Below are 15,002 nucleotides of genomic sequence, written 5' to 3'. Positions count from 1 at the left end.
CACGCAGAGTTGAGTTGTAAATGTTGCGAAAAGCCAAAAAAGGAAGTCATTTTGTTCTAAGAATTTCATTCTTTTCAATTTTTCCGCTGTCAGATACGATTGTCATTTTTTCCCCGAATTCGCTCTGAGCCTCCCGCAGCCGGTATTTTTTTGTGTGCAAAAAGTCGAAGAATTTTGTTAAGTCACAAGCAGGACCAGTGACTCGTTCTCACGTTTGATCAGTTATTCTCAACAGAAAACCGTTATGTTATGTGACTGTTTTGATAGTCAACGTAAAATAAAATCAATTTTTCCGCAACCAAGAGTATAAAGCTCTAGAGTTTCTTGTTTAATCGCCAGCGGGTTTAAGGCGTTGCCGTTATCCTAGCAGCTTACAAATTAACCCAGTTACATTAGATCCACGGCTTTCTTAACGTTCTATTGCCCACGTTTTGACCCTTGATGCACATAACTTAACGTATCCAACGGAGAAATAGGAGTGTACCTTTCCTGATTCCGTGATCTTCCGTGATATGAGGTGCGAAAAATACCCAACATTACTTTGATAATATCGCTCACGTGCGAGCATTTCCTCACGGGTGGGGACGGGAGAAAAAAATTGATCAACGGACGGCATTGTGGGTAAGGATAGAAGGCCTTGGCTTTCTCGAGGGGCTTTGAGGGATAGAAGTGGATGATTAGTATTATTTCCTTGACGTAAATATCCCTGCTAAAGTTATTTGCTCAGTATTTGCCGGCGAGTAATGGTCAGTTGATATAGCGGGGGTGTGACAACTTCGTCAGAGTTGTACTTTGCCTGTGAGGTTGACCTTGCGGTCAACGAGTGCAGTATCCGCCTCGCTATATAAAGATCCATAACCGAACGAAATAAGACCGTTTGCAGTAAGCGGCTGATTTTTCGTGGTTGGTTCAAAGAATCTTCTGTATTTCGCGGTCAATTTGAAGCTTAAGCATTTGTCTTTAAGGTGAGTTCCTTATTTAGCGTGGTCAGGTTGTTGTCAGACGACAAAACTGGAAAATTCTGCATGCTAATTTTGAAAATAAACACCATGGCCTAAACGCTTCCTGTATACCGTATGCGTGAGTGTCTGAAAGTCAGGAAGATAGAGGATTCGATAGCGAAATAGATGCTTACTTTATTATTTAAGAATGTGTTGGAATGAGTGCTGGAAATTGCGCAAAATTCTTGTTATCTTCAAGATGAATTTCTCATTGACGAGGTCAGATCGAACAAGCGTCTGGAATCGTCATCATAATCATTCGAGACGATTTCGAAATGCAAATCATTTCAATTAGAAGGCTCTCGGGGAAATTTTGAGCTTAAATTTAGGACCCGACGATTCTTGGAAACCTGACTAAGCCTGAAAGATTTAACTTAAGCTTCCCTCGATCGTAATTTTTATCTCAAGGCCAATATCTGGTAAATATGCATGCAGTATGTAAGCTCTGCATTGAGGTATATTGAGTTCAGCCATGGCAAGTTACACAATATGTTGAGATATTTGCATGTCTGTACCTACAACAACGCACGTAATTTTTGGTAGTTATTCTTAAAATAGGCATTAACGGTTATATAAAATAGAGGAAGAGTAGATCCGTTTTTGACAATTTTTGGAATCACAAGCTATAAGGAACAGGGTAGGTAGCTGCATGGGGGCGTTCTTGTAATAAGCACTGGTCAACTTGCACAAAGTGGGTTTAGGCGGATAGGGTAATCGAATTAGCTCGTACATGGAGTCCATGTTTCTACTGTTTTCTTTTGAGTACCTAATGTTATTTCAACTTAATATCATAAGAACCAGGCTAATTTACTTAGGATAATTTTTTGAAGCCTTGTTAAAAGTTTGGGTAGTACAATAGTCAGTATACCAAACATTGCTGTTTAGCATTCAGCTTATTCAATTATTATGAGAATTTAATTGAACCAGCTGAAACTTCAGCATAAAAGAAGAATACCCTTGTTAATAATTTAATATAGAAAATATTGTCATAATCCCTCTCCAAAATAAGTGTAACATATCATATTTTCAGTATTTTTCGTATTGGTACTTGTTCTTTAAATACATGCATGTACATGTATAACGTTCTAAAATTAAAACTCCAATCCAGAGTATATAATTCAATAGGTCCTTTCAGTATAATGTGACACATGGGTTTCGGCATGATCACTTGTCAGTAATATTTTCCTGTCTAATATGGTTCATGTTATCACACAAAGGGAACATTTTGTTAACCGATCAAAAGGATAGCTGAAAATCTCAATTCTTATTTGACAAGTTTAAAGGAAGACTGCCAACTGTTTGCAGCATGACAACAGGATATAACGAAAAGCGTCCAGATGAATCCTGCAAAAAGTTAAATCAAATAGCTAGGAAGTAGAGTTTCAGAGAAATCAGAATTGGAGCATTTTTAAACCAGTCTTCAATTGTAATCAGTGAACTTTCAAAATAGTGCAATTGTTGTAACTCTTGGAAATTTTAAGCAACTGCTGTCAAATTCAATGAGAGTGCAGGAAAGTCCAAGATACTCAGAGTGGAAGCAAAAGTTCCATATTTTGTCTGTGTAACTGAGGAAACAGTTGCCAGGTGCTATGCCAAGCCATTCTCACAATCTATTCACCAGCAATTTGCCCTTGAACAAACAATGATTATCACATACATACATGTACAGCTATGTGTGTGGTAGTAGCGCACAATAAGTAATTTTATGATAATGTTATACACTCTTTGGCAGCTAAGACATGTTTTCTTATAAGTTAGAAGAAATTGCCCTTGCTCTTGTGGGGGTTGCAATTTGTATTATTTCTTCAATATTAGCTTTAGGGCAAGTCGTTAAAGAAAGAATGTTCCAGCCTAAGTGGTTGACTTAGATCCTTCATAAATGGAATAACATTAGCTTACGTTAACTGATTAAGAGATGCAGTTGCAAGATAACAGAGTCTCTTAGTTAGATCCCTTTGACAAATTAAAATTTGTATTATTATTACTGAATAAAATATACATCAGGATTTAATGTTTGGAGGATGAGCAAGTCAAATATATAGTTACCAAGGTACTGTTTCTTAGGTAACTGTAGTTTCCTTTTCTGGCTGCAGGTTAATTGTGATATCATTAGAGTGATCAACCCCACTTGGATTCCTTTCATTATAGCAAGAGTGGGGCATTATATATAATTTTAGATTGCACTTTCCCTGTTCAAAAGTAGTTATTAATTTACATAACAATACAAATGTCAGTATTCTAGAATTCTTGAGCTGAATTCAGCTTGTCTTGATTGAAAAGGTATTATGGCAAGAAAGGCAAGGCTCAGCATTCCATTGCTGCAATGCTGATGATACAAAATTATAGCTTGTCTTTTAATCTTGAACATTGTTATTCTATTTTAGACCACAATGGCTGCTGAGGCATTAGAACTTTCCCATGTGGGCAAGGAAAATATCGGGCAGCCTGAATTCAAAAGGCTGCATTCTGAGGAAGGTGCTGCTATAAAAAGGCCAAAGACAAATACAGGTATCAAGAAATCTATTTCTTGGGGGAACAGATCAGATTTCAGCGGAACCCTCCCACACCAACGTAAGTAAAATATGCTTTGACACTAAAATGTCAGTTTGACAAGATGTTGCAGTATCCATTGATCTGCGGGACAAAGAGAAAACAAAAAAAAAAGTGCAAAGAAAAATGATTTTCATATAATAAGTTAGCATGCTCAAGGGGTTCCTGTTGCTGACAAAAGGCTTCTAACAATTGTCTAGAGATCCTAAACTTCTATATATCAACAGGTAAGCTGTTTGGCCATGATTGATCTGTTGAAACCCCTTCAACAATTTTACATATACATGTAAGTCACAACCAGGGCTGCATTAAGGGCTGTAACCCATAACACCTGTTATAGTGCTAAGTTCACTCAGTGTTACAGGTGTTATATTACTCTCACGTTACAGAGCAAAATGCTGCAGGAGATAACTTATGCTTAAAAACTTTATGACAGCCTTGGTCAACCATACATGAATGCATTTGCCAACTGCAGGAGTCATAAAGCAACCATAAAACTTAATCTTTTTAAAGAGGGTTTTCAGGACAGACTGGCAACTTCTGGAGTACCACCCACCAGCTTTTTGATCATGTGTCGCCAGTTACTCTGGTCATAGCAATCAACTTGCAACAAACAAGCTCGGTGTTGTCACAGCCCCCTACTCTTCCAGTTGCATTTTGAAACCCCTGTTTTAAACTACTGAAACTACCAACCCTACTAGGAGACTGGCACCTTAGGCCCCATTAAGAGTTTTGGATGGCCACTTTTCATATTCTGGCTAAAAAGCCTGATTCAGTAATTCAATAAATTAGTGCAATGTTGTGTGCCACTCTGTTGTATTAAAGTTGTCAATGAATGCTTTCTTTCAGCATTGACTGTGGCTGTATTCTTGGTGGAGAAGTCTGGCCGTCTGTTGAATCTTGAGGAGGGACGGGACACTGTGGCAGGCACTATTAATACAATCATGTCAGAGAATCTGTCTCTCCCTCCAGTAGCATCTCAGGTCTTCTGTGTTTGGCTTATTTCTCCTCTCCTACGTAAGTATATAAACTATCTTGCGTTTGATAAAAATTGTTTTTTCTTGGGCCAGCCCAGAACATAGGCTGAGGATGAGAAAATGGCTTTAATTTTAGGTTAATCTGTTGTGATTTAAACTGGCCTTTGATTTAAGAATTTTCAAACTGGTTTGATTTTTAATTTTCATTTTCACAGTAAGTGTAATCTGATTCTATCAAAGGGAAAATCAAACATTAAACTAAAAATAAATTTAAACCACCACAGATCCAGTGCAAAATTTTTTAATCCAAAATTTTCATGGATAGTTGAAGATTTTTTGTAACGTTTCTTACAATTTTACATTGACTATTCTGTTTCAGAGCTACAATTGAAAGCTCATCACCGACCTTTCAAATTACGCAAAGTGTGGACAGAATTACTAAGGAAGTTTACAAATACACTTGAGGAGGTTGCTGATAAAGGTTAGTAGCTATTCAATTAATTAGCTATAGCACACTTGCTCAATTACAGTCAAAACAGCACAAGTGTTCCTATTAAATGGAAATTTGATTTCATTCTTTGCTTCAAAATTCCATTCTTGAATTGAGCAAGTCAATGTTAAAACGGCGACTCAATTCAAAACTCAAATGTTGATTGGAAATCTTGTTGTCTGGCTTCACACAACAGGCACATGGGAATTTGGCCAGATATTGCATAATTTGGGCTGCAACTGGTCAACCGTCAAATGTCATGCATGGTGTTTTCTTGTCATAAAATTTTTGCTCTTCAATCCTCTCATCATAATACCAAAAGAGAGGAAAGGCATTTTGGTGCACTGAAAAGGCACAAAAATACAACTGACAGAAAAAAAAATGTCGCTGACCCACTTTATGCAAATTAGGGACATTTTCATTTTTTTTTTTATGAAATCAACATATTTTATTGTAGTTTTGAATTGAGTCATCATTTGAACATTGAAATACTGTATTCACTTCAGGAATGGAATATTGAAGCAAAAAATGAAATCAAATTCACCCTTGTTAGGAAAGAGCTGTTTTGACTGTAAATGACTTTCCTTGCAATGATTATGCTAGACTTGACTTTTTATAGATCTGGCAGATTTAATTTCCACCATAGACAGTGTAGTTAATGTGCAATGCATTTTTCAATGTTATTTTTCACCAAAATTTCTTCTCTCTTCAGATGAACCAATTCTGAGTTACCAGAGAAATTCCTTTTTTCCTCTTGCAGAAGAAAAGAGGGTGAGTATCCAGATCTATATTGGTCCACTGTTATTTTTTTACTTAAAACTTGTTTTCTTTAGCAAATGTTTTAAGAAATTTTGACAATTTCCACTGTCCCATTAGACTTGTAATTATGTTAAAAAATGTATTATTGTACCCACTGTTGTTCTTTACCTAAAACTTTTATTCTTTAGTACATGTAAATGTTTTAATAAATAAATGTTTGCGAAGTCTCATTAAAGGATACATTTGAAGTAATATTAAAAGTGTATTATTAATTAGTTATCTAAAGTGATCATTCTGTGAAGGTTCTTTACGTTAAAATACATAAACAGTGTACATAACAACATGTGTGAATACTATGCTTTTTTCCATGCAGATAAAAGATGATAGAATAATCAGAAGATTATTTGAGGAGGTAACTAGTAATTAGTGTTTTTTGGTCAAAATTATGTTGTAACGTGACTTAAGCTATGATTTATGCTGCGTAAAAAAAACAATACAGTAAAACACAAATAATTTTTACGTATACCTGATGGCTATGACAGCTAGGTATTGCAACTGGTAAAGTTCTTAATATTATTTAGCTTTTTTTTAGCAGTGATACATGTCATGACAATGCTAATTTGTGCAATCACAAATATTGCTCCTTATGTCAAAAAATGTAGTAATTAAGCTGTTAGTGTTTTGTTTACCCCCATTACTCCCTTGCTCCCACACTGTCTTCCATTCTTTTAGCAAACTCCCAATTTGAACCATGTATTGTGTGCCATATATAATCTCATAGTTGTGTAACTATTAACCAAGCTTGCTTGGGACAGTACTGAGTGAATATCAGCCTTCTTTAGGTTTTGTTGTATAGAACTTGCAACAACAACAACATCGGCTTTATTACCAAAGGAATAAATAAGATTTACAATTCAAACATAATATTAAAAGTAAAATTGGTACCTTATTCTCACTTAATTTCGCGAGTACTAAATGTTGCGATTTTCGCGATTTTGAAAATATCACGACGTTTCGATGACGCCATGTCATCATTATCAAGTTAAAATCAGAGTTCAGGCTTATATAGTGATCTAGGGTGTGATAATATATTACCATATTAAGATTTTAAATAAACAGTTTAGCACGCACAGAATCTGATTGCGTGTTAAGTTCCGGCTTTATGTTTCTAATAAAGAGCATTTTGTAAATTAAACAGTCCAACTTCGTGCGGCATTTCTTTAAAACAGAAAACTGGTCTTGTACATTGTAGACTTGCAGCTGGTGGTCTTCTTTTAAGTGTTGGCCAATCGCAGAATATTTATGTTCAGCGATGCGTTGAAAAAGATGTCGGGATGTGAACCCAACATAATCTGCATCACACAGATTACATGAGAATTTGTAGACAACGCAATGCTGATTTATGAGGGGAGGCTTGGCTTCTACCACTTTGATGTCATCCATAATTTTCTTACTTGTAAACACTGGCTGCAGGTCGCTTCCGATTTTCTTGTTGAGGTCGTTAAGATTACGCCGTAAAGCGTCAGCCGATTTCTGATCTTTAAACGGCAAAATAATTCTGATGGGCTTGTCTTGCTGGATTTCTTCCGGTGGTATTGCTTGATCTTGTGTGCGAATAAAGCTGTTGATGGTTGATTCAATTAAGCGGGTAGGATACTTTAATTTAATGAGAATAAGAGTAAATTTACTCTGAATAACTAAAAAGCTAAATCAAGCTGAGCAAAAATAATAATGCTGTGCTCAACCCATTCTCCCAGTTGTCAGAGCCCACTTACACAGAATTCAAGTTATTTATTAATGTATTGGATGTATTGTCCAATCCGGCATAATCCATTCGATTATTTTTTCTCACATATTGAGTCCTCTCCTGTGTTTCATTCTCCTTCCAGGCTAAACACAATGTTCTGAGTGGAAATTACCCTATTAGCACAAAAGATGCTATTGCACTCGGAGGTATTCTTGCTTACATTGAAAATGGCAGCTTTCATCCTGAGGAACATACCATTGGCACTTTCAAGTAAGTTTCTACTTCTGTCAGGCACCACTATGATTGTTGTCTTATTCAATTTACAGTTCATACATTAAAATAGCAATTCTAGTAAACTGCCATTAACTTTCAACCCACTTTACTCAGGACTGGTTTACCCCCCCCCCCCCCCCCCCCACCCCAAATATGGTGGAAATTTGTTCAGCATTAAAGGTAAATAAGAGATGAAAGTAATTTACAAACAATAAAAAAAAAATTAACATATGGTCACAACCCTCCAAGTTAAGACCATTTTAGTCGCCATGGCGACTAAAATTTTGGAGCTGGTGACTAAAATTGAGAGGAATGATTGAAAGCATCAGCTTAATTTGGCGACTAAAATTTTTCACTGGCGACTAAGGAAAAAAATAAACTTGGAGGGTTGGGTCACATTTCACATTTCCAAAACATCAAGTGACAAGACTTGAAATACTGTGTGATGCATAATAACGAATACAATTATACTGTATGATGTTCTTTTGTAGGCACAAGTTAACAGATTACCTACCAGCTGGGGTGTGTAAGGCCAGTTGGACATTTCGCGGTCGGTCACCTCGTTCTTCATTGGAGCACAAGCTCTTGCAGCATTACAGTGATGTTTCTCAGAGAGTTAGAGATGTCAAAGCCTGCCATAGAATGTTCTTGGAGTATTGTTGGGGACTTCCCTTTTATGGGTATGTTATTAGATACACGAATATGACAGGTGTCTAATGTCTGTACATGTAGACCAAAATGGAAATGCTAATAACTTATTCCTTGAATTCTTAATTTCTCAAACCTCCAAATAACTTGAAGAGAAACTCTTTTCCCTTAGATTTGCTTCACTCAGTCAAATGCTTAGCCTCAGTTTTTGATTTCTCAAACTTGTGTTGCTTTCCCTGGAGGTTAGGGAAGTAATAATTTATATCAAACACAAGAGGCAGTGGGATATCTAAACACCGAGAAGAGATTTGATAATACCATGGGCAGCAAAGTATTTTGGACATAATTTGAGGTGTTTGGATAGCCAAATGAAACACTTGTCTTGAGTGTTTGGTATATCTTCTCATCAAAACAAAAACTAAGAAGTAAACAGCGAAATAAAATTGTAAGTATCCATGCTAATTAAGACCGGCCGGGTATCCAAACCTCCTTCATCATTATGATTTTTTTTGTTTTGACTTGATGAATTATTATTGAGTGTGAAAAATTGGGATTACACTCTGACTACTTAAAAATTATTGACTCTAAACATTATTAATAATTTCTTTATGGACCAAAACTTTGCATGATGCATATTCATTACCGTAAATGATCTAATAAACGCCCTCTCTCAAATAAACGCCTCTTATCTAATAAACGCCCCCTCTGAGGTGTTAAGTTTGTATTAGACGCCCCTCTCTAATAAACGCCCCGTGTCTAATAGACGCCCCCCTCCAGGAATCATCTCAAAAACCAAGGAAATGCTCCATAGAGTGATATCACGCAATTAAGTTAGTTTTTTGCTTGACTCGGACATCGAAAAGGCCAACAACGCCAACATGGTAAACCCCGATGACGATAAAAACGTCGATATCCAACTATGAACGGCACCTCAAGGCTTGGCTTTAGCGCAGATTAGATAAGTCTCCTACTCACAAACTCTGTTATGTATCTTACTCCAGTAGAAAACTACCCATCCTTTTAGTTGTGTTGACGTTGTTACTGTTAAATTGAAATAAACGCCTCTCTCTAATAAACGCCTCATATCTATTTAACGCCTCCCCTAGGACCCCAAAAATTTAATAGACGCCCCGGGCGTTTATTAGATCATTTACGGTAACTCTTTGTATGTTTAAACAGGAGTGTCTTCTTTCGTGGTCAAATTGAACGTCCCTCGTCCTCGGTGTTCTCAAACTTCTTGGGGCATTCTGACCTGCCTGTTAGAGTTGCCATTAACCGAGAACGTGTCCACGTAATTGATGACGACAAAAATGTATGTACAGTATAATATTTTCATTTTGTTACCGCCAACTGTTATTTAATGTAACCAGAAAATGACTTTTGTTGTTGCACTGTAGCTGTAGAATGGCACATTGTAATAAGTTACATTACCATAATAATTATACCTCAAAACTGTTCGATTTTTTTTGGCTTTAAAAAATATGAAGTTTCCATGATATCTTTCTTATATATAGAAAAAATTATGTGAAAATCGAGTAAATAATGAAGGACAAGGAGAATCCAATCCAATCCAATGTAGGGGAGAAGGTCTGGACTCCAGATCAAACAGTCTGGGTTCGAGCCCTGGCCAGGGTCACTGTGTTGTGTTCTTGGGCAAGACACTTTACTCTCATTGTAAAGAATGGGTACTGACGAATTTACTGGTAGGGGTAACCCTGCGAAGGAGTAGCATCCCATCCAGGGGGGAGTAGAAATACTCCTAACCCCACAATGCTACAGAAACTGGGATAAGCTCTGTCAAGTATGGGCCACTTGGCTCAAGGCTTTACCCCTATAGTACAAAATGTGGGACAATTTCCAGAAGGTGAAGTTTTGAGGCAGTAAGATGCAAAGACTTTTCATGCCATTTTCTCAAAACATATATGGGGCTTATAGGGGTGTCTTAAGGAAAAGGAAGGAAGACTTAAGCCTGTCTTAAGGAAGACTTAAGGAAATTTGTCCAATCTTCATATACATGTAACAGAGAGATTAAAGAGAGTAAACAAATATATTACCAGAAAAACTGTCATTAATGTTGTTAAACTTGTTCATTACAGGATATTCTTTTGAGCCTGGCATTTGAGGAGTTGTCGTGGGACTACACCCCTGCCCCAGCTCTTGAACCTGAGTGCATGGATACATTCTGGCTGGAGTTTGATCCACCAGAAGGTAGCAGTGATCCAACAGAAGCACAGAGGCTGCAAATCTTCTCAAAACAGGTACAGTGTAGGAAAAACATTTTCACTAGGACTGTTTACCTTACTCATGGTTACTCTGCAGCCCTGCTAAACGTGTGGGTATGATTATTAGCATGCTAATATCCAATGATGACAAGCGTGCTTGATTTTGTGTTTACTTTTTCAATAGACATGTGGAAACACACTACCGGTTACTTACAAAATTACAAAAAATACAAAAAAGGGTCTCATAAGAGGAAAAGCAAATTTATACTTCATGTCCAAAAGTACAAACTCAGATTTCTTCTACTCCGATATGCAAAATTCTAATGAATACATAGGCCACGGTCATTTGGTCTTGTCCCATAGGCTGAACGCTTTCCTTCTGACGATGTTTATAATTTTGTGCATAAGGTCACAGGTTGATGATTAATATCTTTTTTGAAACTTGAGTGATTCAAAATTCTTAATGAGCCTGCTCAGTGGGTTTATCAGTTGCCTTGTATATGTTGTGGTTTAATTTTATATTCGGTTTAAATTTTTTCAAACCAGTTTGATTTTCATTTTTCATTATCTCTTTATTATCACAATCTGAAACAAAGGGAATTAAAAATCAAACTGGATGGAAAAATTTTAAACCAAAAATAAAATTAAACCACAACATTTACATTTATGTGAATTATTTATGTTTTTTCATTGTTATTTCAGGCAGAAATGATGGATGCCATGGTTCAGTCATGTGTTCTTTGTGATGAGCCTGGAGGGTAAGTGAAAACAAAAATTAAGGTACTTTATCACTCAAGATATATTTATCAGTCACATGCAGTCAAGAAACGTGAAGTTCCATATTAATGCGATTTAATGTGTTGCAACTGTAATATACGCATTTTATTGCTCTTGGATTGGAGCAGTTTTTAAATGTTAACTCTGTTGTTAAGCACTGCTTTAACACACTGTCTTTCTTTATTACACATCAACAGAATTTGTCGGGGGAATGGACCAGGTGAGTTGAGTTTGCCATTTTACTTTTGAAGCGTGAGTATGTTCATAGTTAGACCTTGTTGATGGCTATTGTGATGACTACACAGTGTTCTGACCACTGCCAATAGGCAGAGCTAAATTATATTATTCAAAAGTGGATGAGCTGCAGAATCATCTCAGTGTCACCTGCATTTCTTGACTGAAATGTCTTGAAAGCAGGAAACAAGACTGAAACGTTTAAGAAACAACGTAGCACAAATTTTTAACTCAAGGTGAAAGAATGTTTTCATATCCATTGAGTAAAGGCTACTTAAAACCAACAACTGCTAGACATGTTAATGTAAAGCATTCTTTTACGTAATGTACAGGTTGTAAATACAGCTCCCTATCATTGCTCTCTAGGCTCAATTCAAAGGCTAATAACCTTATTATGGCTTCTTTTTCTCGCCAGGAGGCAAAATTAGTTGCAGAATGGAACGACTCAGTCTCTCCACACTTGAAGGTTTGTGCCTTACATTAATCTTGTTAATCTTAATCATGATAAATTGTGACATTGAATATTTTATTTGGTTAAACCAGCTTATATTTGGTCCCACTGATCAACTGAGAAGATCAGTGGCCTTGTGGTTGGCACATTGTGTTCCATATCAACAGGTACTGGGGTCTCTATACACTGTTGAACCTCTCCTTACCGCTACAGCCATTTATGGGGTAACCTGCGATGGACTAGCATCCCACCCACGGGAGAGAAGGAATACTCTTACACCTGCACACCCTTCATGCTTAACCTGGTTGTTTGCACTATGTTAGCTTGGGTGCTGTCTCTTTCGCAGCTTTCATTAGGCTTGTTGAGTAATACTTTGGGTGATGCAGTGTGTGACAACTCAAAGGAGCTATGGTTTAATACAATTTATGACTAATCAATTCCTTGGTCGGTTTTTCTGTTTGGTTTTTATGGCATTTCGATTTACGTATTTAAAGTGATAACAACACTTTATTTAGGCCGAATTGAAAACAAGCAGCACATTGGTCAGTTAAGGTAAAGCAGCTTTAATTAAATTTTTTTAATGTTTTTGAATTTTATCTTAGGAACCCTGGACAGAAAGAAGAAGACCAGTAGGTCACTCACCAACCCGTTCAGGAAGGGTCCAAGACATGTGGAACATACTGAGCACTGAATAGCCTGTTTAATACTCTTATGTTAGGCATAAAAGTAAAGACTTGTAAATACATGAAGATAGCCAAAGTTGTAAATATTTTATTACTAATATTTTCGTTGTTGAAAGTTTTGTATTACGTTTGTATTATTGTTGTTTGTATTATTAATTGGCTTGTAAAAAGTCACATAATTGTGACACTTTCAAAGGAATATCAACACAAATGCTCCTTACGGATTGCCACTTAGTTCTGAGAAGATTGCATCACATCATAAGAAGACATGTGTCTCCAAGCTGATGGTTTCCTTTATTCTCATTGTCTGTCTGCCAGACTTTCCGTTATTGTTCCAAGGAGAATTTAACTGAAGGAATTAATTTAAAAAGACTTCTGCCGCCATTATGAGTTTAAACAAGTCACGACTGTAGTTGTGACTTCTCCTTTAAGTTGCTACCATGGGCAGTCACACTTGTGTTACAGCTGTTATAGCAAGGTTAAAATGAATTTAAGGTCAAAATGACTTCAAACTTGTATGATTGTATTTTTCTTTGTTTAAGGAGTATGGTAATAAATCTGGGACAGAGAAAAATACGAAACAAACTAGTTTAAAATTATTTTGACGTGAAATTCAATATAACCTAGAACACAGCCACCTCAGACAACATCTCATTTCCCTAAAAAAAAAGTCGTAGTAATAGTCAGTGGGTGCTGGAAGCGCTGGAAGCGCCAATATTTGCGAGGGAAGCTCTGTAGGCGTTTAAACTGCCTCCAGACCCTTTTCGAGAAGATTCATGCGTAGAAGCTCAAACCATTGACCAAGCTCTAGATGGTGTTAGGGGACTTCATCTTGTACATTGAGCCTATAATCATTAGCTCAGTAAAATAGATGTTTATTTAAGAAATTGTAAAAATCAAACGACACCTACTGGATCGTATTTGTTATAAGAACAGTGTTGATATTGGTAACGTCTGTATAAAATATAGGAGATAATAATAAGCTACAGGTACGGTGTAATGAAAGTAGTTTAAAAAACTTCTTGATATAGTTTAGATAAGTCTGCTAAGGAAAATAGAGCGTGCAGAATAATGGACAGAACAGCATCCTAGCTGAGAATGAAAAATAAAGCCTTGCATAAACTGTAGAAACTCCTGACTTCTGTTGTACTTTATAAGTAATCTGAACCAGGAAAATGACAACAAAGATCACAACCACAATCCAGTATAGAAACGCCGGACACTTGACCATATTGTTTGTTTCGTGTTCTCTCCAATCTCTTTCTCTTGGTCATTATTGTTGGCAGGAAATCTTCACTCAGTTGTGTCCATCCATGTTTGTTTGCTTGATGTTCACTGCTATCTCTTTCTCTTGGTCAATATTGTTGGCTGGATATCTTCACTCAGTTGTGTTCATCCATGTTTGTTTGTTTGATGTTCACTGCTATCTCTTTCTCTTGGTCATTATTGTTGACAGGATATCTTCACTCAGTTGTGTTCATCCATGTTTGTTTGATGTTCACTGCTTTCTCTTGATCATTATTGTTGACAGGATATCTTCACTCAGTTGTGTTCATCCATGTTTGTTTGATGTTCACTGCTCTCTCTTTCTCTTGATCATTATTGTTGACAGGATGTCTTCACTCAGTTGTGTTCATCCATGTTTGTTTGTTTGTTTGATGTTCACTGCTATCTCTTTCTCTTGGTCATTATTGTTGACAGGATGTCTTCACTCAGTTGTGTTCATCCATGTTTGATCTTCACTGCTCTCTTTCTCTTGGTCATTATTGTTGGCAGGATTTCTTCACTCAGTTGTGTTCATCCATGTTTGTTTGTTTGATGTTCACTGCTCTCTTTCTCTTGGTCATTATTGTTAGCAGGATATCTTCACTCAGTTGTGTTCATCCATGTTTGTTTGTTTGATGTTCACTGCTATCTCTTTCTCTTGGTCATTATTGTTGGCAGGATATCTTCACTCAGTTGTGTTCATCCATGTTTGTTTGTTTGATGTTCACTGCTATCTCTTTCTCTTGGTCATTATTGTTGACAGGATATCTTCACTCAGTTGTGTCCATCCATGTTTGTTTGTTTGATGTTCACTGCTATCTCTTTCTCTTGGTCATTATTGTTGACAGGATATCTTCACTCAGTTGTTGTTCTCAAACGGTAGAACGGTCAAAGGTTCGAAGGTTCCAAACACACAAAACGTAG

General features: G+C 36.7%; 1 protein-coding gene across 3 annotated transcripts; it reads left to right on the top strand.

Moving 5' to 3' along the window:
- The first annotated feature begins 636 nt into the window (after positions 1–636).
- LOC144634588 (putative FERM domain-containing protein FRMD8P1) lies at positions 637–13,943 on the top strand. Of its 3 annotated transcripts, none has more exons than XM_078493599.1 (14): positions 637–965; positions 3,386–3,572; positions 4,401–4,568; positions 4,908–5,009; positions 5,731–5,789; positions 6,151–6,189; positions 7,667–7,794; positions 8,289–8,477; positions 9,625–9,757; positions 10,542–10,703; positions 11,370–11,425; positions 11,642–11,664; positions 12,094–12,144; positions 12,732–13,943. In XM_078493599.1, exons 2-14 carry the CDS (start codon positions 3,392–3,394, stop codon positions 12,818–12,820), a joined length of 1,380 nt encoding a protein of 459 aa, XP_078349725.1. In that variant the 5' UTR covers positions 637–965; positions 3,386–3,391; the 3' UTR covers positions 12,821–13,943. The 3 variants fall into 3 exon arrangements, with proteins under 3 accessions (XP_078349725.1, XP_078349727.1, XP_078349726.1); XM_078493601.1 differs by lacking the exon at positions 637–965 and adding an exon at positions 1,400–1,420; XM_078493600.1 differs by lacking the exon at positions 637–965 and adding an exon at positions 1,481–1,638.
- The last annotated feature ends 1,059 nt before the right edge of the window (positions 13,944–15,002 follow it).

This window comes from Oculina patagonica, chromosome 13 (assembly GCF_052425735.1).
Source record: "Oculina patagonica isolate OP01 chromosome 13, crgOcupat, whole genome shotgun sequence".
Classification (NCBI taxonomy): domain Eukaryota; kingdom Metazoa; phylum Cnidaria; class Anthozoa; order Scleractinia; family Oculinidae; genus Oculina; species Oculina patagonica.
The sequence above is the reverse complement of the archived record's forward strand: the minus strand, read 5'-3'. Positions and strand labels throughout refer to the sequence as shown.

Bases quoted from the DNA above. Each gene is read 5' to 3' on its own strand.
- LOC144634588 (XM_078493599.1), top strand. From the start codon at position 3,392: ATGGCTGCTGAGGCATTAGAACTTTCCCATGTGGGCAAGGAAAATATC. The intron at 4,569-4,907 runs GTAAGTATATAA...ATTCTGTTTCAG, and splicing joins GCTTATTTCTCCTCTCCTAC to AGCTACAATTGAAAGCTCAT. The intron at 11,426-11,641 runs GTAAGTGAAAAC...ACACATCAACAG, and splicing joins CTTTGTGATGAGCCTGGAGG to AATTTGTCGGGGGAATGGAC.